The sequence below is a fragment of the Oryza brachyantha genome, chromosome 2 (assembly GCF_000231095.2).
Source record: "Oryza brachyantha chromosome 2, ObraRS2, whole genome shotgun sequence".
Taxonomy (NCBI): domain Eukaryota; kingdom Viridiplantae; phylum Streptophyta; class Magnoliopsida; order Poales; family Poaceae; genus Oryza; species Oryza brachyantha.
Window position 1 is genome coordinate 5938680 of NC_023164.2, and position 20866 is coordinate 5959545.

At 42.5% G+C, this 20866-nt stretch overlaps 3 protein-coding genes across 4 annotated transcripts; 1 reads left to right on the forward strand and 2 right to left on the reverse strand.

Annotated features, from left to right (window-relative positions):
• The first annotated feature begins 608 nt into the window (after window positions 1–608).
• LOC102706911 (serine/threonine-protein kinase EDR1-like) lies at window positions 609–14635 on the forward strand. 2 transcript variants are annotated; one of them, XM_040520478.1, is made up of 17 exons: window positions 610–814; window positions 4448–4749; window positions 4842–5045; window positions 5391–5582; window positions 5689–5927; window positions 7196–7282; window positions 7398–7490; window positions 9142–9222; window positions 10074–10160; window positions 10574–10670; window positions 10881–11175; window positions 11409–11532; window positions 11607–11626; window positions 11782–11938; window positions 12064–12352; window positions 12432–12504; window positions 14372–14635. In XM_040520478.1, the coding sequence occupies exons 2-17, from the start codon at window positions 4504–4506 to the stop codon at window positions 14452–14454; spliced, it is 2367 nt and encodes a 788-aa protein (XP_040376412.1). In that variant the 5' UTR covers window positions 610–814; window positions 4448–4503; the 3' UTR covers window positions 14455–14635. The 2 variants fall into 2 exon arrangements, with proteins under 2 accessions (XP_040376413.1, XP_040376412.1); XM_040520479.1 differs by lacking the exons at window positions 12432–12504; window positions 14372–14635 and having other exon boundaries at window positions 609–814; window positions 11782–11934; window positions 12064–12171.
• Window positions 14636–14995: 360 nt separating this feature from the next.
• On the reverse strand, window positions 14996–16754 carry LOC102717684 (hydroquinone glucosyltransferase-like). The gene has a single exon (XM_040521127.1). It carries the CDS (start codon window positions 16676–16678, stop codon window positions 15215–15217), a length of 1464 nt encoding a protein of 487 aa, XP_040377061.1. The 5' UTR covers window positions 16679–16754; the 3' UTR covers window positions 14996–15214.
• Window positions 16755–18892: 2138 nt separating this feature from the next.
• On the reverse strand, window positions 18893–20350 carry LOC102717961 (hydroquinone glucosyltransferase-like). Its single transcript, XM_040520389.1, has one exon. The coding sequence runs from the start codon at window positions 20348–20350 to the stop codon at window positions 18893–18895; it is 1458 nt and encodes a 485-aa protein (XP_040376323.1).
• Window positions 20351–20866: the final 516 nt, after the last annotated feature.

Here is a 20866-nt window from a genome sequence, read left to right on the forward strand (position 1 = left end):
CTAGAAGAAAAAGAGTCTTTATAAGAATGCAAGCACAAGACATGATATCTAGAGTTTTGTAAAAAATATAAAAATAGTCGTTTAAATAGATCACATAAAAATGCAATAATAAAACGTATCTACTCCAATTTTCCCCCAAAAGGCTAGAGAGCTCTTGCCAACACTCTTCCAAAATTCACATGCATTGAACCATTATTTACGGATTTTATATGATTTGAAAAGCTCCAATAAACTATTTTAAATCTATTTAAATCCTACATCATTTCCCCCACAAATCCTTTCTTTCCAAGGGGCACCCGAAATTTATCCTGAAATTCGCCAAACTCACGAAAAACACATTCAGGCCCAGGTAGGCCGAAGTCCAAACCGCCAGCCTCGTACAAAGGAGATGTCCTCCTCAACCGCTGAAAGCCCAAGCCCACGCACGCTCTCAAAACCCCCGCGCCCCCCGACGGGCGGGCCCCACATGCCAGCCTCTCCGCCGTGCCCACCGATTCGTCCGTTCCAATCCGTTTGCCCGGCCGGGTGGTGCCGCCTCTCGTGACTCAGCGAATGAAAATCCCTAAATTAAAACTGCAAATCCAATTTAATCCTCTCCCCCTCCTCCTCCTCCTCCTCACTCTCCACCCCCCACCTGCGCTAATTAATCACGTCACGAGATCCCCTTCTCCTCCACCTCCGGCCTCCGCCTCCGCCGCCTCCCTCCGCCGCCGCGCGCGGTGGTAAGGGCGGGACTCGCGCGCGCTCGCCCGCCGGAGTTCTGCGGGAGCGGCAAGGCTCCCCCTCCCCTCCCCTCCCGTCGCCGCGCCACAAGGTCAGCGCGCCGCCCCACCTCTCTCTCTCTCTTTCTCTCTCTCTCTCTATCTCTGTGACTCTCTCGGTAGCTATGTTCCCGTCCCGTGGAATGCCGTGGCCCCTCGTCGCGCGCGCTCGTGGCGGGGGTCGATCCGTTGGGGTGACGCGAGGGGCGCCGCCGCGGTGGTGGTATCGGTTCTGGTTGGGGGATGGGGGAAATGGCGCGGCGACGCTGCGTCCGTGGAGTTGGTCAACGCGGCGAGGGTTTGACTTTGCTTGCGTCGATGGGTGGTTTGCTGGATTAGGGCGGGGGATGCTTGCGAGGGTGTCAATGCTCCTTGGTCAACCCCCTGATCGAGTCTGGGGTTTTAGGTTGCGGCGGCTGGAAGGCGAGTGGGTGACTCTAGGTATTTGATGGATTTCATTGGTTATCGCTGTGTTTTGTACTAGCGGGGAAAGCGCGCTTCGTGCACACCCGTGGCATAAAAAAAATACCAGTCCGTGATTAGTTTTAGCATGTATATCTTTGGGAGAATTTGCCATCGTAATTATTTTTTTAATGTGGTGAAGAAAGAAGTATTCTGTTATGATCTATAAGTTAATAGTTGTGCAAGATATGAGGACTAATTTACACCATGAAATTAAGTAGTATGAAAAATAAAAACGTTGTAAGCTGCGATAAAAATTTCAAGTTCCTAGGCCTAACTATCCTATAATTAAGGCACTAATTTGAACATAGTAGTTTGTTGTATGAAAGATTTATTAGATTGATGCATCGTCATAATTGTTTCGGACTTGGCAAAGAAAAATAAAGAACATTTGATAACAAAAGATCAATTTTATTAGATTTTAAAATGTTATTTTATTAGATTTTGATGCATTATGAGTTTTTTTTACCGAAATATTTGTATATGAAACTATTGACATTTATGATATATTTATGATACACAAATTAATCAAAATTGATTAACATGAGTAAATATGGACAGTAAAAGACTGAAATCATGAGAGAGTGAATCTAGGAATATAGCACTTAAACATAAACGCAAAAAGGCACATAGCAGGCCACGCTAGTGGCAAAGCACAGGGCAGGCAAGAAGGCACAGAGCGGCAAAGCAGGAGTCTCTATTTTTGAAAAGGACCCTAGCTTTCCATCATTTAGAGCATAGTCATATTTTGCGAATTTTCTCTTCTTCACATAGGATATTGTAGGAAGTCGGGGGCCTAAACACAAGAGCACAAAACCAGAAAAAGTTCCGTGAGGGACCTATAACGAAATACGAAAAAACATAAGTGCTTTTATGCAAAATTGTGAAATTGGCTCTGGCTCCCACATGGGTGACGCGTCGGCATCTCCTAGTGGCCACGCCAGGCCAAAATTCTGAGGAGGGCCAAATCCCAGCTCCTTTTAATATAGTAGATATAGTGCTTAGTGTATGTTTGTGGTTGCAACCTAACCGGTCCATTTGAAACTGGTTACTTTTGAGTTTCCACATGCTCGTGAATGAGTCAGTGGTTGCACTTTAACCTTTGTTATATGGCCCTATCCAGTGTTGCCGCGTGTGCTGGGTATTACACGTATGCTGGGTACTATGATTATCTGCTGGAACTGGGTTATAGAGGCGTCAAACGGCTTCAATACCAGTTTTTGAACCTTGGATGAGTGCACAAGTTAGTCAACCATTGAAGTGTGGAGTTGATGTGATCAGATCATCACCTTCTATCTCTCCTTTTGTCCTTTTCTTTGAAATGGAAGTTAGTGTTGTGTTTGACAGCGACTGGAGTATTGTATTAGATAGTGACTGCCCTGAAAATTTTTGATTGAAGGGACACGACAAACATAGAAATTCAGACCGCTGAATCTGCTCTGTTAATGGTGGGCATGGAACTGCTTTACATATATGACATTCGTATAATATTTTTTTAAGTGATAACATTAATTGTTGAAATGGTTGTAATAATGTGTAGTTTGTTGCCACAGTTCACCATTGTCATCATATCACGCTGCATATACTAGGCTGTTATTAGTGAAAGACTGTTCTCAATGATGTTTAACATTTTGTGTAAGTAAGAGTTTGAAGTTTAAGCTCGAAACAGCTTGTTTATTGCTCCGCTCCTTTGTGGCAAACAATTTAAACTAATGCCGACTACAGTATTAGCTGTTTTGTCCTTTTGGAACCAAAGTGTTGGTATCCAATTCTTTCATTACAAAAGAAAGGAAACAAATCTCTTGTTCATATTGTCCAAGTCAAAAGAAAAAAAAGAATGATAATCCATAACCAATGGTGGCGACAAGAAAATTTTGTTGCATGTGCAGACAAGTTCCCATGAAGAGCATGGCTTTAATAAAATGTGACACTAACATCAAATTATACATGGCAAGTTATCATTATTGTTTTTAAACAAATGATCCATCATCACCATATATTTTGTGAAGAAAATGGAAGTTGCAACCACTGATGCAAGCTGATCATTGGAAAATTGCCAATTCTTTTTTGGTATGCTGCTACCCACCCGCATGGTATCCCTTAGCTTGCCCCTGTGTATATCAAGAACCAAGAGAAGATTTCCATTAACTTGTTTTGACACAAATTTGAATAAGGCTGTTTCAGAATGTAAGGTGTTTTAGTTTTGTCCTCAGGCAAACTTCTTCAAGTTTGGCCATGTTTATCGAAAATGTATAAACATATACAAAACCAAATTAATTTAGTTAAATCCACTGTTGAATATGCTTCTAAAATGCATTTGTTTTGTGTTGGAAATGTTGCTGGTTTTCTATAAACTTGACCAAACTTAAAGAAGTTTGACTTAGGAGTTAGGACAAAACCAAAACACCTTACATTCTGAAACAGAGGAAGTTTATGTATACTTGCATAGCATGATTAGCAATCACCCAGGTGAACATTGAACAAGGATATATCCGTACAGTATAGCTGTTGATGTGATGCTTCTATGAAAAAGTAATGGAAATGGTGATAACCTATAAGCGTCTAAGCGGCTGTCTACTCTTCAACCATGATAACGAGGAGAACTTTCGACCAGGCTAGTTTTTTGATATAAATTTAAATGGTGTGAGTTATTTCACCTTGAGAATGCATATGGTTATGGTGATTTGAAAGACTGCATCTGTAATAATAAGACTAGATTAGTTTAAATATGTTTGTGTGATCTGTTCATTATATGGTAATTGATAGCATGTCAACCCACATGTTAACTGCTGCAAAGTTACAGACAAAAAGGGATTCTTCTGTGGTCAAGAAATATATCTATACAGTCTATGCACAGGAAAATACTCGAAATAAAAATTGAATAACTTTCTAGTGAATCGGTGTTGGGATATATTCTTTTGCTGGGTTCATGATCCTTTAACCATTATGGCACTTCAATACAGCTAGCGTTTAGGACCTAACATGTCATTAGCTTTTGACTAAACTTTACTTGCTCATGAATATAGAGGATCTACTACACTTTGGCTGTTTAGCATAAACATGCAGAACTTCTTTCTATTCTAGTACGTGGTATAGTTTTAGGTGGGTGCTATTTTATATGTTATATTGACATTAGAGTATGAGATCTTTTGAGCTTCTGCACACCTAATAGTATATACCTCATGCTTTCTTCAATTGGTTTGTTTTGCTCTTCATTTATCCAGGTTGACCTTATAGAATGAATCCATAAAATGATTCTTTATTTCAACATATATTGGAGATGGATGATCTGCCAGATGACCAAGGACAATCCGATGCACACCCTTCAGATCCAAATTGGTGGCCCTCACATGTGGAGAACAAGTTCAGACCAATTTCTCTGACTAAACAGGGAGCAGATTTGGGTTCGGCAGAATCTTCCCTTGATTGTAGGGAAGGCAACCATTCATTATGGGCTGCCCAGACATTATGGTGTACTGGGTGTTTATCAAGTCCAATACCCAATGGTTTTTATTCAGTCATTCCAGTAAGTGTGAATCTTATAAGAGACATTGAGTTTTTACAGGAAAATATAAGTAACTAATCTGTACATCTTTAACCCTCACCTAAAATTTATAGGATAAGAAACTGAAGGAGCGTTTTGACACTATCCCGTCTCCTGATGACCTTTATTCCCTTGGAATAGATGGATTCAAAGCTGAGATAATTCTTGTGGACTTAGAGAAGGATAAAAAACTATCTGCTATAAAGCAGCTATGTTCAGCGCTGGTAAAAGGATTGAAATCGAACCCTGCTGCAGTGATAAAAAAGATGGCAGGGTTGGTAAGTTCTGCTAAAATTCTCTATGCAATTGATGACAGTGGTGACATCTTCACTGCTTCCTTTTGAATACTGCAAGTTACAATCTCTTGATGATCAATTACTTTGGAAATGTTTTACAAAAACTTCTTACTTGAAGCATATTCTGTTTTATTGTACCACAATCTTTTGAGTACTTAACTCTGTTATGTAGCAGACTATGTCTTTATTAAATTAGAAATTAAAATGATGCTTTTGATTGCATTGATTATTCTCCAGGTTACTTTTCTTTCTTCCAGCATTAGGTACACTTGTCACCCCAACTATTTGGTTTCTTATACATTTAAAAATTTCCAATTGTAATTGTAGGTTTCTGACTTCTACAAGCGGCCAAATCCGCAACTCAGTCCTGCAAGAACTTCCTCTGAGGAAATTTCTCATTTCATGGAAAACCGTGGAGTTCAATTGCTGGGGCAAATAAGACATGGATCTTGTAGACCCAGAGCAATATTATTCAAAGTTCTTGCAGATGCTGTTGGTATGGACTGTAAGCTGCTGGTGGTAAGTTTTATTACCTTCTCATTAGTATGTCTGAGCTTTATAATGGGGTTCATGTACCTGTAAAATTCCATATAATTACATCAGTGTGGTATTTTAATGTGTATAGGGCATTCCAAATGAAGAATACCATGAATATGATGATTCATCCAAACATATGTCTGTTGTTGTTATGCTGAAATCCGTGGAGTTTCTAGTTGATCTTATGCGTTTTCCTGGACAACTAGTTCCATTCTCATCCAAGGCTATCATTACATCACATATATCTGCAGCTGGAGAGAGCGACTCAGCGGACTATGATTCTTGTGATTCTCCTCTTGAACCTAATAGTCCTCTGTGTCCCCAACGGTATGCTTGTGTATTCCTTTTAATGATGTATGTGTCTTTTGATGGTTCCTTCCGATGATTTCGCCCCTTGACACACGTCTAGTATTACTGATCCACAGCCTACGTGTCATCCCTAATTGCAGCGTGTGCTTAAATGTACTTTCCAAAGTTCAAACATGTGGAAATACTATCTCCATTCATGAGGCATTAGCATGTTGAGCAGAAATATTACTGGGTTTCTCAATTTCTTTAGGTCTATCTCCATTTTGTTTTCCTTTTTGGTGTACAGTAGCACATGGAGCATCTACTGCTTGAAAATGTTGTGTATTGGACTGTAAGTATTGTATGTTTTGTGGCCTCGTTTAATATAAAGATTTGCTTGTTAAAGGTTAGCTGGTTTGTTAGGAATTTATTTGGCTGGCTTCTCTGTGTATGAGTAACAACAAGAGTTACAAGATTGAGTAGTCAAGCAGAAGTTAACATATAATCTTTCTCCTCTGCTTCTCTGGTTCGTCTGTTCCACCATGGCTCTAGGGAACTGAGAGCTCTGGATGTGCATCCTGTTGAGCATGGCTACCATTTGAGACATTTGGGGCCTCCCTTAGGTCCTAACATAGTAATATTGTACCCCTTATGAGTTTCAATTCATCATTCCTACTCATTTAATATAATTTAATTGTATTGCTACGGAATTTTGACAATATGTTAATAACTTTGCTATGCCTTCCAACTATTTTTAAGTGTTCACATAGACACTAATTGCTAGTAAGATGGGTACCTGCTGACTAGCGACTAGGCGGGCGTAGTCATGTAGGTGGCGACTATACCGGGGCGTGTTGCTGGCAACTAGCGATTAGTAGCTGCCTAGGTGGCCATCCAGGTGAACAAAATTTTTCAAGCACTATTAGTTTGTTTACCAAAATGGGAGAACATGCTTGTTGCACGGTGGCAATTCCTCCAGTCCTGAGTCTATCAACCAGGGCTCTAACCTTGGTTCTCAAAGGCCCCTCGCTGTGCGTTCCCGGGGTTGAGAAACGGCCTGTGGCAATGGAGTCCTCAAGTCAGTTTTCGGGGCCTTTTTCGACCTTGAATGCAATGCCTTCGGGTGTCTTGCTCTCTCCCCTTATGTTGAGTTTCTTTTTCCTACAAAACTGAATCAGTACATGTGCGCTTCTCTGTTGATGCCAGTTTTTACGACATTTGTGCGCTTCAATTTTAGGAATACAACTTTCAAGCTTTTAATATTCTCTGAGGTGGGCCATACTGCCATATTACCATCTTTTTTTCAGGCAAGAGCAAGATGGGTCCTTCAAAGTTCCGTCTCTAAGAAATATCATGCTTAAATCGACAAACTCTATGGAGGGTAAATTGAGATGGTGAGTCATAAGATACAACACACCGTGCTCTGTAATTTTATTTTATCGTGTTTTCACGCTTTATTCACTTTACTGTGAAGTACTGATCTAGTGGTTAATTTCATGCTTTTACTAGTTCATCACAAAGTGATCCAAATGTGGCCAATGCCTTCTGTGGTCGCAGCCGCAGGAAGGTTGTGGAGGAACATCAAAGAACTGCTAGCTCAAGGTTCCTATTTTCACCCTTTTCTATTTGCACGATATCTGCTGCATATTTGACCAAAAAAAGGAAATAAAAGAAGGGGGTCCACTTGTGTCTCTATCATTTTTTATTCAAATTTCTTGTTTGCCATGGCCATTACTCCACGTGGTTCGTAATAAGGGTATTCAAGTTATGCAAATTTTAACCCTTAATAAACATATCTATAAATGGTTACATATAATTAGGGGTGGTAATGGGCCCAACCATTTTGCTTATAAAATTTAAGGGCCGGGTTCAAAACGGGTTGAAAATAAAATTGTATAGAGTTTTGAACTAAAAATTTTTAAGAATTAAATAGGGTTGTGAAAGAACCCAAGGGCCTTGGCCCATTACTACTCCTACATATAATTGGGGAAGCATCCGGTGGAAACATTAACTCAGTATATTGTGGACGCCACTCTATTAGTTATGTATAGAAGTCCTACAAAAATCCCAAGACATTACCATAATACCACACATTCTTAAATTACAACGTTTCATCTGTTACGTAACCGGTTAACACCCAGACCCCATAGTGCCTTCACCATCCTTATCTTCAAGTCCATCGCTTTCCTCCTCTGCCCCAACTCAATATCACCCTAGAGGCCTAGAGTGCTCGATCCCCTTCCCCTACAGTGGGCATCCTCTCCTTTTAGCTCCAGCCAGATCCCAGCCCCCTTCCGCCTTCTCCCCGTGCTGATTTGGTCTTCCACCAATCGAGATCTGTATTTGCTGCCGCCATCCTCCATTCCATCTTCAACTCTGGCAGTGGACAAACTGTGTGCTCCAGCGAGATCTGCTTCTTCACATCATCGTTGCCTCTTCTTCAAGCTCACTGAAGGTAACCTCTGCATCCCTCCTTTTATGCCTCAACCCTGCTTCCCACAATCAGCTGCCAGTGCCCTCCAGTTTGTTCACCGTAATTTTTCAGCCCCCTCATCCCCGATGCCAACCTCGCTCACCACCCTCTCTCAAACAATAGTGGGCAGCAGTGGCACCACCACTACCCCAGCCATCCTCAGCCTCTAATCCCCTACTTGCCGCCACTCACCCCCACCCTCTCCTGAAAGGCCGAAACCCTAACCCTAACCCTATCCTCACCAAACCAGTTCAGGAGGAGGCATGCTTGACTTTTCCCTTTTTTGGCATTTCCAGTTATTAGTAAGTGATCAATAGTTTGCTAATTAGTGAAGATTCACAGCATGAGTCCTTATGTTTCCCATCTTCTATTTGCTCACTATCTGGTGCATAATTGGCAAATAGAGGGTTTTATTGTGTTTCTTTTGCTTGTATTCTGATTTCTTGTTTTCCATAGCCATTACTCCACCCTCTGGCCCTTAATATGCATAATCAGCTTATGTGAATTTGGATAATTAATAAATGTACCTATAATTATCTACATGAAAATTGGGAATTATATTGGGGAAACCATCAATTCAATAAAATTGTGGAAACCGGTATACTAATTTTGTATAGAATTTTTTAACCTAAACATTAACACCATACCATATTTATGGGAGATGCTATCATACAATCATGTAAAATTTTGAGATCGAATTCAAACTTGTAGTAAGCTCTATAATTTTATCTCCTTTGAAGATTCATATTGATATAGTCTGAATTGCATTTTTTTTTGTAGTCCAGAGCACCCATTGTCCAGAACACGTGGACGCTCTATGCTTGGTGATAGACAGTATGGGGATGGTGTAGCTGTCTCAAGGTACCCAGTAAGTTTCTCTTTTGTTCAAATATGTTTGAAGTCATGAAAAAAAAAGCATATTCTGATCTGTTTATCCCCCCTCTGATTTGAATTTGAAGCTGTGACATCTATGATGGTCCAAATATTTCAAGTAATGCGAAATACATTAATAGAGTACTGAGTATCAAAGAATCAATTTTTCTACATATAGTGTATGAACAATTCTGAATCAATTGACATTCTGATTAATACTCTTGGGTACAATTACAAGTGCCTAAGGGGAAAAAAAGATCAGTTTATATGTGTTCAAGTTCAAAATTACCTCAGGTGGAAATTGTGAAACCATTGTAAACCACAGAATATTGCCTGGTTATTTCAAAAGGAAATGGTTCCAATTTCTAATTGATTCAACTATTGTGAGTTCTAATTGGTAGATTCCCTTGTCTTTTTGGGTTCTCAATCAGAACTTGTACTGACCTTCAATTCCATTCAGAAGAATCTGCATGAAATTAATTTAGACCCATCTGAATTGAACTGCTCTTTAGATTTGAGGGAATAAAAGATCATTTTACATTCATGCTTCCCTTATTTGTAGTATACGTGGTAGCTCTCACATATAGGGTTTTGAAATTCGAATTTGAAATATAAGCTGGGTTCCCCTTGAAGTCACACTTAAAGGTAATGCCACCATATCCATTGCTGTCATGAAAAACTCCATGGAAGATATAATCTGTGCTCTATTTTGGAACCTAACTTACTTTTGGAAGCTTTGAAGGATTTTAGCAAAGTGCGGTCAATACAGTTGCCAATCCAGTAGAACTGCTATCTTCTTGAGTTCTTCACCTAATTATGTATGTATTACTTGATGATAGGTCAGATGGCGCATCAACATCCAATATGCGTAGAGGACGGAGAAGAAGCATAAGTATTACCCCTGAAATTGGTGACGATATTGCGAGGTTGGTAAACCTGACTTTTAAATCTCTGAACACAAACTATAAGAAGTCAATGGAATTGTTCATTCATATTTTTGCACAATAGTACAACTTAACCAGAATAGTGAAATCCTTGCTTGCCTCTAAATAGTTGATGGAAGAATTTTTATTTTTAAGGAAATAATATAACAATAAAAAGTGGTTATTTTGTCAATCCTGGCACAATTTCTCCATAGCATGCAGCCCAGTTCACAAATCTTTCTGAGTTCTCTTCTGTTTAGCAAAGTTCCATGCATGTAACCTGTTTTTTGTGCTGACTAATTATGTGGTTCTGGTTTTCTCTTCTAAACTTACGTCCTGTATTTGTGCATTGAACAGTTTGTGTTTCTTTGCTCGTCTGTCAGGGCTGATAAATGTTTTTTTTCCGTTGTTTGTAGTGCTGTTCGAGCCATGAGTGAAAGGATGAGAGAAAACCGCCTTTCAAGGGGGCAAAATGATGGCAGTCCAGGACACTTGAGTGATTCAAAAAAGAATGTATGTTTTTGAACTTTTAGTTTGTTGACATGTTTTGCTATTCAATTTTCACTAATCTTTTCATGACCTACTTCTTGACATGTTTTTGAACTTTTAGTTTGTTGAAGGGATATTTGTATGTTCTTTATCCAATGTATCATTTTGTTGGAAGCGTTTTTGATTATTAGTTTGGTATTTCACATTTTGTGATTGATTCCATATGATACACAGGAATCAGTAGATGATTTGAACGACAATGAAGTACATGTAGGAGGACCAGGTGAGCAGGAGGGCTCAAGAAGGCAAGTTAGTAACCAGAAGGCTGTGTCATTACCTTCATCGCCCCATCGATTGCGCAGTGATGGTTCTGACCTCAGAGGGCCAGCTGACTTTCTCACAGCAGAACTGATGTCCACTTGGAATAAGGTTTTGCGATCCTCACCATTTCTGAACAAGCCTTTATTGCCTTTTGAGGAATGGCATATTGAGTTCTCGGAGATTACTGTTGGCACTCGTGTTGGGATAGGCAAGTACATGTTTGTCAATCTGTTTTCTGCAATATTTAGGAAGACCTGCATTAGAAAATGTCTCTTTGTTAGTTTGTTATCTTTTATTGAACTTTTTAGAAAATCATAATGATCAATTATCTCCATGTAATATGAGATGTTTTAAGTTGAAATTTTAGTCATGAAACATCTCTTTTCTTTGTATTAAGTCCTTTTAAAATTGCTAAGTGCTAACTCATCTGAATTTTTTCAGGGTTCTTTGGAGAAGTTTTCCGTGGCATCTGGAATGGAACAGATGTAGCTATAAAAGTATTCTTGGAGCAAGATTTAACAACAGAGAACATGGAAGATTTCTGCAACGAGATCTCCATACTTAGGTTTTACATATAGCTTCTGCAATAACTTTCATTACCTACAATTTCTATTCTAATGTTATTTTATTTTTTCCCAGCCGTCTTCGACACCCCAATGGTATTGCCTCATACAATTCTCATTACTGTAGTTTCATTTTTCTTTTTTTTTTTGGGTTTTGATTCCATTTTCTTCGATGATTTGATTGTTCTTAATGTTTGAAATCCAATATTAGAGATGTTACCTAACAATGGTTATTTGGCTTTGCATTTCAGTTATATTGTTCCTTGGTGCATGCATGAAGCCTCCTCACTTATCGCTAGTCACCGAATATATGGAAATGGGTTCTTTGTACTATTTAATTCATGCAAGTGGCCAGAAGGGTAAGCTCAGTTGGCGAAGGAGGCTAAAAATGCTTCGTGACATATGTAGGTGAGCAGATGACACCTACTTTTTCTGATATTTATTGGTAATTCTAGTAGAGTGTTTAGCTCCTATATATTTCTCTGAATTATTGTTGTCATGCGTAACACCTTTGATCTGATTTTTCTCTCAAGGGGTCTTATGTGCATGCACCGTTTGAAGATAGTTCACCGTGATTTGAAGAGTGCAAATTGCCTTGTTAACAAGCACTGGACAGTCAAATTATGTGATTTTGGGCTCTCTCGAGTTATGTCAAATTCTGCAATGAATGACAATTCATCTGCAGGAACTCCAGAGTGGATGGCTCCTGAGCTTATTCGTAATGAACCATTTACAGAGAAGTGTGATATCTTCAGCCTTGGAGTTATCATGTGGGAACTTTGCACTCTGAGTAGGCCTTGGGAAGGAATACCGTCAGTTCAGGTAACCGCCGTTATTCATCCCTTGGTATTTTTTCATGTGAAGTAAACAACTAACAGGAAATGCTGTGTGCTGGTTCAAGGTTGTTTATTCTGTTGCGAATGAAGGGGCCCGGTTGGAAATACCAGATGGACCTCTTGGAAGCTTGATAGCTGGTATGATTTGTGTTATTTCTCTTGCTAAATTCTCATGCATTTGCTATGGGTAAACTTGAATCATATATGTGATAATATTTTTTAGAATGAATAACCTTCAGTTTATTTTCTTCATTGAACATTAGCAACTTAACAGTTTTTAGATAATTTTAATAGTAAAATTAGCTTTGATACTACATATATGACTTTTTTTTTTGCCACAGTTGACCTTTCCATGATAAATGTGTTGTAGAAATCAAATAACAAGTAATAGTTGGTGGAAGGACTACGGCACTATCTCCGATATTCAATAGATAACATCATTGACTTTTTGGTACTTGTTTGACTTTTTCTTATTCAAAAATTTTATGTAACTATACAAAAAGATAAGTTATGCTTAAAATATGTTTATTAATATATCAAATTACAACAAAATAAATGATAATTGCACATGTTTTTGTAATAAAATAAATGGTCAAATGTATGCCTAAAAGTCAATGACGTCATGTCATCATCTATTAAAAACCTGAGGGAGTATAATATTGAAAGCTTCAGGGAACACTTAGTAAAGAACTGTAGTGCACGGTTGGTTGGATGCATCAATTGGTACTGCTGCCGTTTCCTAGATTTGTATTGGTTTCTTTTGTAATACAAGGGATTTTGCTTTTTTTTTGGGAAAATTAAGGAGGTAGCAAAAAAAAGTACAAGCCATACCACCAAGTGTGGTAGCTGGAGTAACAAAGTAGTACAATAATTGTTTGGTGGGGAATAGACTAGCACAAAAGTTGATACTACATTTGTCCCAAAAAATCTTGATCTTTGGCTCATCAAGTTTATTTCACAAAAACTTTATTTTTGGAGTAATTATTGTATTGGAGTTTGTTAATGTAGGAGATAGGAGATAAATGTATTGTGATTTAAAAAGGAAGGGGAAACACATTGGGGTTTGAAAAAAAAAAGAAAGGTATTCTAGTCTTTGTAATTTTGTATAGATATATGTGAGGTAGGTTACAAAGTAAGTTTTATTTTTGGACGGAGGGAGTAGAATGGAAATAAATCACTGTCTTTGGATTACAAAATCCATTATATTTTGGGGCAAAGTTGAATAGAAAAATCTATTATATTATATGATGGAGGGAGTATGAACGTGTTCTACTTCTACCAGAAAGGTATGAATTCGCAATCTGCATAAATCTATTTGCAAAATGCCTCTATTATTTTATGAAAACATAAAAAAGATCACTGATATAAAACATAAAAAAGATCACTGATATTCCTACAATTTAATAGTTTGATTTGACAAAGGGTGAGACAAACCTGTAGTAACTGCTTGGTTCTTTTGGTGGATAGTAAACTAAAAGTTTTTAATGTAATCGTCTGTTTTTGCATTATTCTAGAAGAGTTGAAGAGTATGTATAGTTTGTAGTTCAAAGTTGTGGAGATTCCAATCAGATTGCTAGAAAATACAAGATCTGGAGTCTGTAATCTGTATTAAACATGAAATTTGGAAAATTTAACCCAGAGCATCCCCAACAGCTCTTCTATTCTATTCTCTATCATAAAAATAGAGGATAAGGATAAAAGTAGAGCTCCAATAGAACATTTATTATATCCTTTGTTTTTGATATCATTTATATCAGGAGAGAAACTCTATATTTAGATGTTCTCTCTTCATCCTCTAAAGAGATATAAAGGATGTCATATATAAATGATCTGCTGTTGTACAGAGAGATATAAATGATAAAACTGTTTTAAATGATCATTCAAATAAATATATGGATGACCAAATTTAGATGAACTGTTGGGGATAGCAGCCCTTTCTGAGACATGACGCAACTTTGTTTTATACTTTCTGAGACCTGATACCTGTTGCAATTTTGTTTTATAGATTGCTGGGCGGAACCGGAGAAGCGTCCAGGTTGCCAGGAGATTCTCACCCGTTTGCTTGATTGCGAATACACCTTATGTTGAGATATTCTGCCTCTGGTCTGTATAGCGGTTTTAGAGGCAGCGGCGAATTGGCTCGGCTTATACACCGTTTCTTTTTCCCATTTCCCATCATTTTGACATCGTTGAGATGTAAATTGGGCAACCTGTACTTAATAAGCAAGCTTCAATGTTTACACCATTCGTCTGTTTAACCATTTTTACCTGGATGCAGCCACCCGTTTACCTAATTACGAAGGGAACTTCTTGCAAGATCACTGCTTTTAAGGTATCATCTTTACGAAACTAAGACTTGACACTACTCACACACGTTTATTACACCTTCAAGTCGTACTGGCCAATGCGTTCCTTTGTGATTTCCTCATCAATTTGGATGTTAACCTCCAATATTCAACTCAAGGGATTTTGATTATATGCATGGATGAGACGCCATTACTAGGCATTTCATGGATCATCAATGGGAAAGTCTTGGCTACGCATAAAAAAGTCCAATACATGTCTACACGCCGTGATTAAAAACTCGCACGGATAGCAGGATTGATCATGCGTATGCTTCAAGTTGGTTCATAGTTTTTAGGATTATAATCGAGAATCACTTGTCGCATGACAATAGCTTCAAATTCTTTATTTCGTTTTTCACACCAGCGGTTCAATCTTCCTCCAAAAGAAATGAAGTTATTTCCGATAGAGCAGTTGAGCTGACACTAGAGCTCCGGAAAGAGAGTGATCACCTTACAAATTTTGACCAAATTTCACCGAACGAAAGTAACTGTCAACGCTTCGGTCAACGCTTCTCAGGCACGGCGTTCTTCCACTTGCCGGCCACCTCCTCGAGCGCGCGGCGCGACGCCCCGTCCGGCGGTGACCACGCCCGCGCCGCCCCCTCCTTCAGCTCCCTCGCCCGTCGGTGAACGGCGCTCCCCTTGTCCCCTCCCATGAGCCCCTTCACCGCCGCCGCGACCTCCTCCCGCGGCACCACCGCGCTCGCCCTGCCGCCGCCCGACTCCGGGCGTACCGCTGCCCCGGCCACCTCCGTCAGGATGGCGGCGTTCATCTTCTGCTCCGCGTACAGCGGCCACGCGATCATCGGCACGCCGGAGGTCACGCTCTCGAGCGTCGAGTTCCACCCGCAGTGTGACACGAACGCCGCCGTCGCCGGATGCGCCAGCACGCGCGCCTGCGGCGCCCACGACGCGACGGCGAGGCCCCGGCCGCTCGTCCTCTCCAAGAACCCCTCGGGGAGGAAGTCCAAGGGGTTCCCATGGGTGGCGCCCATGGAGAAAGGGAGCCCGTCCGTGCTCGGCATGCGCACCACCCAGAGGAAGCTGTGGCCGCTCATCTCCAGCCCGGCGGCGAGCTCCGCCGTCTGTTCCACGGACAGCGCGCCGCCGGTGCCGAAGGAGACGTACACCACCGACCCAGCGGGCTGGCGGTCCAACCACTCCATGCACGCCGACTCGTCGGAGTCTTCGTCCGAGCTTGGCCGGACGAACGGCCCGACGAGATACACCGGAGGGAACAAACCGTTCGCTGCGTCTAGTCTGAACGCTTCCGCGGCGTCCGGCTCCAGCTCCGGGAAGCTGTTCACCAAGAAGCCGTCGGCGCCGCCGTACCGCCTCCCCTCCTCGACGACGTAGGCGTAGACCGGATCTGTGCAATCCCGGAACCCGTCGGGGATGTCGCCGTGGCGGAGGGGCGCGCACCCGGGAAGCGCGAGCGGGTCCGGGAGGTCATGGTACTCACCTGGGGCGGCGCCGTCGTGGAGCGCCACGACGTGGCGCACGACGGAGATGAAGCTGATGCTGGTGGGGAAGAAGACGTATCCCGGCACCCCGAGCTCGGCGGCGAGGGCCAGAGCCGGTGTGCCGAAGAAGTCGCACACGACGGCCGCGGCGGCGGAGCCCGCGACGAGCGCGCGGAGGTGAGGGATGGAGCGGCGGACGAGCTCAAACATCACGGAGCCGAAGCCGATGTCCACCGGGAGGTCATCAAGGGCGACGGCGGGGAGCACGGCGGTGGCCACGGAGGCCGGCAGCGACGACAGCACGGCGGCGTCAGTGGCCGGGTCGGAGAGGCCGGTGAGCGTGACGACGGTGACCGCGAAGCCGTGGTCAGCCACGAGCCTCCGCGCGAGCTCGGCCAGAGGGATCAGGTGGCCCGCGCCAGGACTGGCCAGCAGGACGACGTGCGGCGGCGGCTCCGGGACCGGCAGTGACGTGTCAGTTGCACCGGTGAGCGCCTCCGCCATGGTTGAGTGCAGCGTGGGTATTACGCAACGTGGACAGATGATTTGAAGCGTAAAGAAAAATGGAACAAATATTTTTTTCAGCTCTCTAAGCCGATCCGTTGTTCTATGGTTAAAGGGTATTTAGTCGGCGATACAAAATTTTTGGAAATCACGTTAAACATTAGACCGAATATCGGATTGGGTTTTCAGACACGAATGAAAAACAAATTTTATGGCTAGCCTATAAACTGCGAATAGAATCTTTTAAGCCTAATTAAGGCGTTATTAGCTCATGTAGATTATTGTAGCATTTATAGCTAATTATGAACTAATTAGGCTCAAAAGATTCGATTTATCCTATAACTGTGCAAATAGTTTTTTTATTTCATCTATGTTTAACACTCTATTTAGATGTCTAAAGATTCGATGTGATTTCTTTAAAAAAAATTTAGGAACTAAACAAGGCCTTAATGGTGCGCTTGTGCAAGATTTTTCGACTTTACCAATTGCCATTGCCTTTTAAGAGAAGAACGGTAAATTTAGTTTGCTACATCTATTGCAGTGAACGCAGCTTTTTTACTAGGGACGCGCTTGAAATTTTACAAACTGTCCGCCCATCTTTTCGCTTCATTGTAAATCAAAATTTAAATCTTGAATCTTAAATTTGGATTTAATTTTAAGGCTTTTTACCGAAATTTATTTTGCAGCCTTGATTTTTAGATTCTCAAGAGTACGTATATATAAAAATTTTATTGACAAATTATTTGTAGTTTATAAATATGTCGTTTTTCATGAAAAAGCCAAACAACCCCTTTATCAATAATCACCCTTTATCAATCAATTCTTTGGGACGTTGGACTTACATCCAACGGAAACATGACAAAAAGAAAGGCTTGCCTGTGGACTGCTTGATAGGGGTATTAGGCCTATGTTCTAGGGTTTTAAGTTAATGACCCGTAACGTGTTCTCTGTTACATGAGCTTTTGTGATTAAGCTGGTTGCCCAGAAAAAAAAATGAGCGTGGTTGGCCTTGTCTATTTGCTGCTATTTTTGGTTGTTTACCAAATCGAGAAGAGAATAAAAGATGCAAAAACAACACCAAAATACGTTCCTTTGTGGGTTTGCTCCAATGGCCAGACTGGCCATTGGAGCACAGAAAAAGTTGCATACAAAACTGCTTCCATTGTGATATTTTACTTCCAAAATTTAATCCAAAACCTATAAATTAACAAAATTCACAATTCGACATATTAAATCTATGATCCAGTCATCTAGACATTTAGCTTTGTCAACAACAAGCAATCCGACCCCATCACATAGCTATTGGTGCTCCATCAGCAATTAATTTCATCCGAACAATATCCTGTAATGCAGACATCAGACAACATGAACATCCCATAAATCAAAAGCCACAAGCAATTCCTTGGAAAGGCTCAGACACAATTAATGACATGGTTATGAGATCGTAACGAGACGAGAATGAGATCAACGAAACGAGAATTTAGCACAAAACAGACAACCATTTTACATAAAATTTCGTAGCTGAGCAAATGGCACCAAAAGACATCAGCCAACAATTTCTACTCTTTCTGAATAGGGTAACTAAGGATAAGCCACAATCCCCCCATCCGACAACATCAACCAAACATGGGGCTCATCACAAATCAAAATAAATAAATAAATAAATAAGTGTTTATTTTTTATTAAAGTACTATTTATTACGCATATATGCCTGCTGTCCTAGTGTTTTTAAACTAACTATTTTACAAGCTATTAATACTCAAACTTTAAAAGTTTAACCATACTCTTATGCAAAACGATAAAAATTATGGAGATAGAAGAGTAAGCTAGAACATGAAGCAGAGTATATGAATCCATGTACAAGCCCATAAGGAAAGGACAAAGAAAGTTGCAGTTACAAAATTAAGAACAACAACAGCAACCATATTTGTATATTTTGCAAGTTGGTAAAATAGCTTGAGCATAATCAAGAATAATATTAACTGCCACGACAAACATGCATCCAATTCTTTAATCTGTGTTCCGCACCCAAAAAAAATTGATCAACTGAGGTTTCCTTCCGAAAGTGACCGTCGAAATTAAATAACATCAAAAGTAATTAGCGATCACCATCCAAATTTGAACCAAATTCGTTACCAACAGCGACATTTGCGAAATTAAGCAGCATTATTCAAATGGTTTCTCTAGACATTTAGCTAGGGGAAAGTGACGCGCTCAACATTTCTCCCGCGCGGCTCTCTTCCACTTTCCGGCCACCTCGTCGAGCGCGCGGCGCGACGCCCCGTCCGGCGACCGCGCCCGCGCCGCCGCCGCCTGCAGTTCCCTGGCCCGGCGGGCCACCGCGCTCCCCTCCTCGCCATGATCCATGAGCTCCTTCACTGCCGTCGCGACCGCCTCTCGCGTCACCACCCCGTCGCCGCCGCGCGCCGCCGTCGCCGCCGCTGGGCGAAGCGCCATCCCGACCGCCTTTGTCAGGATGGTCGCGTTCATCTTCTGCTCCGCGTACAGCGGCCAGGCGATCATCGGCACGCCGGAGGACACGCTCTCCATCGTCGAGTTCCACCCGCAGTGCGACACGAAGGCCGCCGTCGCCGGGTGCGACAGCACGCGCACCTGCGGCGTCCACGACATGACGGCGAGGCCACGGCCTCTCGTTCTCTCCAAGAACCCGCCGGGGAGCCACGACAGTGGACCCTCGTCGCCGTCCCTGCTGCGGTGGTCGGTCGCGAAGTCGTAGGACATGCCGTGGAGGTTTGGCATGCGCACGACCCAGAGGAACCTGTGCCCGCTCATCTCCAACCCGGCGGCGAGCTCGCGCGTCTGTTCCACGCTCAGCATGCCGGCGCTCCCGAAGGAGACGTACACCACCGACCCTGACGGCTGGCGATCCAGCCACTCCAAGCAGGCCGCTTCGCCGGGCTCGTCGGAGCTTGACCGGAGGAGTGGCCCCACAGGGTAAACCGGAGGGAACGCGCCCTGTTCCGCCGCCAGTTTTAAGTCTTCCACGGTGGCGAGCTCCATGTCGGCGAAACTGTTCACCAAGAATCCATCTGCTGCTCGCCGGTGCCGCCGCACCTCGTCGATCTGCCTCCGAAACACTGGATCGGACTTGTCGGCAATCCCGTCTGGAATGTCGGAGGCGCTGATCGTCAAATCCCTAGCAAGATGGAGTGGGTCAGGAAGGTCACGGTACTCGCCGGAGACGGCGCCGTCGTGGATCTCGACCAAGCAGCGCATGACTGCCAGCCACGCCATATTCGACGGGACAAAGACGTAGCCCGGGATGCCGAGCTCCACGGCGAGGTCCAGCACCGCGCCGCAGAAGAAGTCCGGCACGAGAGCCGCGACGCCGTCGATGGACCGCAGCACGTCCCGGAGGTGCGGCAGCGAGCGGCGGGCGTGCTCGAAGATCCGGAGACCGACGTCGGCGCCGGCGAGGTCATCGAGCTGGACCTCCGGGAGCGTGACGACGGCAACGGAGGCCGAGGACGCTTGAAGGGACGCGACCACCGCGGCCGAGCGCGCGTCCAAGGAGAGCGGGACGAGCGTGACGGCGCAGCCGTGGTGCGCGACAAGGAACCGCGCCAGCTCGGCCATGGGCGTGACGTGGCCGGCGAAGGGGCTCACGACGAGCACGACGTGCGGACGCGGCCGAGGCGACGACGGATCCATGGAGCTCAATCGGAAGCTCGCGTTGGTTCGTGCTTGCTGCTTTGTGTCTGTGTGACCAATGGAAGGGATGGGGCATTGCTGGTATTTATATCCTATTAAGCACGAAGTGGCCAGATACGGTGCTCCTGCAGCCTGTAGAAATAAATCTGAATCATTGATCTAATTTTATTAGATGACTTAGATCTATGTTTACTTTCATCTTGATGGTGGTAGAAATAAGAAAGGACATATTATTAATAAAAATATGGGGTGAAGGATAAAATATTATATTTCCCTCTTTGTGAAAGGACATGTTGTCAAGTATTTGCTAATAAGCGATAGGATATGATAGATGGGTAAATATTAACATTACCCCTAATCACTAAGTTAGTAAATTACCGATATATCCTTATAAATCAACGGTCCAGATCTATTCTACTGATAGCATCAAAGTGCTTCTCAAGCGCAAATTATTATTTAGTAGAACGAGGAATGTATAGGGCGAAAGCACAAGCAAAGATAAAACAAGAAAAATTT